General features: G+C 44.3%; 1 protein-coding gene across 4 annotated transcripts in view; it reads right to left on the bottom strand.

Moving 5' to 3' along the window:
* The window catches only part of JAM2 (junctional adhesion molecule 2), a 50325-nt gene extending 46204 nt beyond the window's left edge, over nt 1-4121 (bottom strand). For all 4 annotated transcript variants that reach the window (XM_008631654.2, XM_017731667.1, XM_017731666.1 and 1 more), the window contains exon 1: nt 4050-4121. In XM_008631654.2, coding sequence (XP_008629876.1) covers nt 4050-4104 — 55 coding nt within the window. In that variant the 5' untranslated portion in view covers nt 4105-4121. The remainder of the gene's footprint in view (nt 1-4049) is intronic.
* Nucleotides 4122-4127: the final 6 nt, after the last annotated feature.

Genomic DNA, 4127 nt, shown 5'->3' with positions numbered 1-4127 from the left:
GGAATTATAGGTATAATACAGGAAATAATCACGAAAATATCTTTGTGTAATTCAGTTAAATAGCTAATGGGAGGGAAGACTTCATCCAGGTTCAATTAGATCTGCTAATGACAGTGGTAGTTTTAACTCTGATTATTAATGCCAGATGCCCTGTGATATTAACAATTACCAGAAATACGTATCCTACAACATGAACAAAGAAATGTTGCAACATTAAAGCTGAGAAAACAGGACCTCGGAGGCTAAGCAATAACAAAGGCAAGTCCTCCTGTTGCCTACATCCACCTTAAAAAGAGACAAGGAATCGCAACTGTCTTGATGTGACATTTCCAGGCATGTTTCTTGTCTCCTGTGTGCAGTGAGGGAAGACAGCCACCCTCATTTTCTCTTCTGCACATCCAATAATAGGCTGTGGAGCCAGCAGCCTAGAAGAATGATACCATGGGGCCAGCCAAGGAAGAGCTCTCTCTGCCTCCTCTCTGCTGGGGATAGACAGGAGGGAGACAGAACAGTAACACTTCTGGCGGAGCCTTCTCAGGAATACAGAGGCCCTTCCAAGCAGCATGCCCAGGTTTAAGGAAAACTGCATGACTTGCTGAAATGCAGCAAAACCATGATTTCTGAGAGACATGCCAGTAACTCACAGCCAGTTTCTTCTGGGCCCTGAGGATCTAAACAAGAAAGTAAAATTGTAAAGGTTATAAAATAAGCTGGACAGAACCTTGTATCCCTTTTAAAGACAGAAATAGTCTTCCCACCATGTCAATTTGTATCAGTTTTAGAAGCATCTGGGTATCTTGTGCAGCATCACCATAGTCATAAATGAAAAATGTTAGGCTGAAGACTAGAAACAAACATTGCTTTTTTGTACTTAGTTTTCATTTGTTTGTTTATATATTAGCAGCTTATTCTCCTCTTACAACTTATGTTGGAGTATCTAAGAGTCTGTGCATGTTTCTAAACCTTGAGCAGCCTTTAGCAAAGAAATACCGCTTCTCACCTAAACCAGCAAGAGAATGAACATTCAATTGATGCCTCTTCCCCTACTCCCGCTCCAAAACCAGGCAGTCTGCTTTATAGCATTATGTTGAACAGATATTACTAGAGAAGGATGCAGTCTTACAATTTAAGAAATCCCATCTCACCTAAATATGGCCTAATTTAGAAATCAGTTCCTACCAAGCTAATCAACAAACAAACAAAGAGTGTTCAACAAAAGACTGAGGGTTGACAATAGTCTCAAATTTGAGTACATCAGTTGTGTATCACATAGAGTCAAGAAAGTATAGTTTAAACACTTCCACTGTCAATTCTCAAAGCAATGCAAGTCATGCTTTATGATTTCTTGTTGGGGGGGGGGGGGGGGAGGGGGAAGAAACAAAAGGCTTCTTTGGTCTAGAATCTCTGTACCTGAGTGAAAGATTTCTGAGGAATAAGGAGTGGGGTTTTCTTAAGCCAAAATAAACAAATAAACAAAATATCACCTTATTTATTGCTCAAACTACCCCAAGTGAGCTCCAAATATTTATGTAAGACTACTATTTATTGCCTCTGCATTGTCCTCACACAGACACATTATACTGCATTTGTTTCTAGCATCACCAGCTGAAGTCTAATTTCAATGTGCACTAATGTTCAGAAGAATCACACCTAGATGCTTCACAGAAAGGCCAGTTGGTCAGTGCATACTATCTCCTCCCAAGAAGCCATGATGGTTTATAACAATAATTTCTGTACATATTCTGTCTTGTCAACAGAGCTCACAAGTCTTATGCTGTGGCACCTTTTACAACTTTCAGATGTCAGTTTCAGAAGCTCATGCCAAGAGAGAACATCATTAAAGACCCCCAGTTCCCTTACTTTCCCCTAAATTAAAGATGGAAGGGAAGATTAGCTCACAGAAACTACAATTTCTGCAGGTCATGAATATTTCTTAGCAGGTTCTCAATGAAAAGCAATCCAAACCTCATCTACTTTGGCTATGCTGATGCCCTGTGATCAATTTATACAGCTTTTAATTTTTGCAGCTTAACTACCAAGAAAGTTCTCTACACCTGCTCCACAATATAACCACAGGTTGGAAAAGACCTCCAAGACCATTGAGTCCAACCTTTGACCAATCACCACCTTCACAACTAGACCAGGTCACTGAGTGCCATGTCCAGTTGTTTCTTGAACACTTTCAGGGATGGTGACCCTACCACCTCCCTGAGAGCCCGTTCCAGTGCTTTACAACCAAGTTCCATGTTCTTCCTGATGTCCAACCTGAACCTCCCCAACTCAGCCTGAGGCTGTATCCTCTTGCCATGTTGCTGGTTGCCTGGGAGAAGAGGCCGACCCCTATGCTGCTTGTGAGGTATCAACCACTACTTTCTTTTCCTCAGTAATTTCTGCCCATTTCCCACCATCTCCAGAGAATATGGGTCCCACATAAGAGGCTGCTCAGCCCATATGCCTGACTTGGACACCAGAATTACCCAGCCTTACTGTTAATGTGAACACACTCCAGCCACAGGAGCAGCAGCAGACTCCTGGTTGCCTGGATTTCTGCCTGGTTTTCCTCTGGCTCCCACAAACAATAAGCATTTGCACACCCACTCACCTACAGTCACTTTCTTAATGAAAAGACTTCTTATCAGCCCCTTGCTTGTAAACTTGCTTTCCACCTGGTATTTCTTTGGAATTGGGGCAGGAAGGGGAAAAAAACCCCACCCACCAAGAAGAAACCTCCAAGTCTGATAACAATGTAGGCACCAGACTTTGATGCACTGTATTGCACTCTCTATCATTTCCTTAGCAGTCAAAGCCAGCACTGGCAACAGACAACTAACCAGAAGGCTGAGCAGCCTGAACACACTGAAACGTGTCACCAAAAAATACCACAGCAGCTTCACCTGCTCAGATATATCATGCAATTAAGAAGAAATGAAGTAAAAAAAAAGAAAAAGAAAATCATATTTATTATTATTATTTACTATGTGAAAGAGGATTTCTGCACTAGCTGTTCAGCTAACAGCCCAACAATTCTATAAGGTCTTGTAGGAGCAGAAAGAGAGGAAAAGACCTATCAGACATGCATCACTTCAAGTCTCTCCACTACAGGACTCTGCAAAAAAAAGTTTACACACACACAACTTTCTGTTAGGTAATGTTCTGTTAGGAGGAATGAAAGGTAAACCTCAAAATATACCCAGCATCAGTACCATGGATGTTCCACATCTTCAACGGATTGAGAATCCATCCTGGACTGGTCCCAGGTGGGCATTTCATTGCACGACTCTGCTACATAAGTCTTTTCAAAACACTATTTCCATGTACAGCCCTTTCCCCAAAAAACCAATAAGACATAAGAAGCATACAACAGAAGCACTGTAAGATGTGATCTGAAAGTGACAGCTGTATCATGACTGGCACTACTAACACTGTTAATTCACTGGTTTTGTGCAGGTATGTGTCCGGACGATCTGTTTTTTCCTATTATTTATGCGTGCTTTCTGGCTAGGGAATCTTTGTCCAACTTTTTCTAACCTTACCCTTTTGTTTTTAAGGAGTTAGGACCATAAAAATACTGGAAACTCAAGTCTGTTCTGGAAATGCAGCACCCAGTGCTGGCAGCAGAAAACGCGGTCCCGCCCTTTGCTCATTCACCTTGTAAAGGCCATCAGAAAAGCAAACTACGCAGCCCGCATCCTAAAGTTTGCACGGTGGCAGACGGCCGCTGACTGGCACTTAAACCAGCCTGGCCTTAAACAGGTTACATCTGCCCGAAAAGAAGAGTCACATGGAAAGAATCAGCGCACACCGCCCTGGCTGTGGCGGGGGACGCGCTCGTTCATGTTTCGCTCTTGGAGACGCGACTTGGCTCCTCTCTCTCCGGGATGAGGGAGGGAAAGCGACACCTCCAGGAGCCTTCCCCCTCAATATACACATAGCGACTTCGCGGGGGCCGTCCCCCCACAACCCAGCGCCGTAGCGGGGCGGGGAGCCCGGGGTGCTCCCCGAGGCGGCGGTTCGCGATAGCCCCGTGGGGCAGGGACGCGGCCACTTACAGCTCAGGACCCCCACGTAAGCGAAGAGCAGCAAGCGGAGGCTGCGGTTCGCCATCTTCCCCCCGCCGCCGGGGGGCG

The sequence above is a fragment of the Corvus brachyrhynchos genome, unplaced genomic scaffold (assembly GCF_000691975.1).
Source record: "Corvus brachyrhynchos isolate BGI_N302 unplaced genomic scaffold, ASM69197v1 scaffold3, whole genome shotgun sequence".
Taxonomy (NCBI): Eukaryota; Metazoa; Chordata; class Aves; order Passeriformes; family Corvidae; genus Corvus; species Corvus brachyrhynchos.
This window is presented reverse-complemented; position numbering and strand designations above follow the sequence as displayed.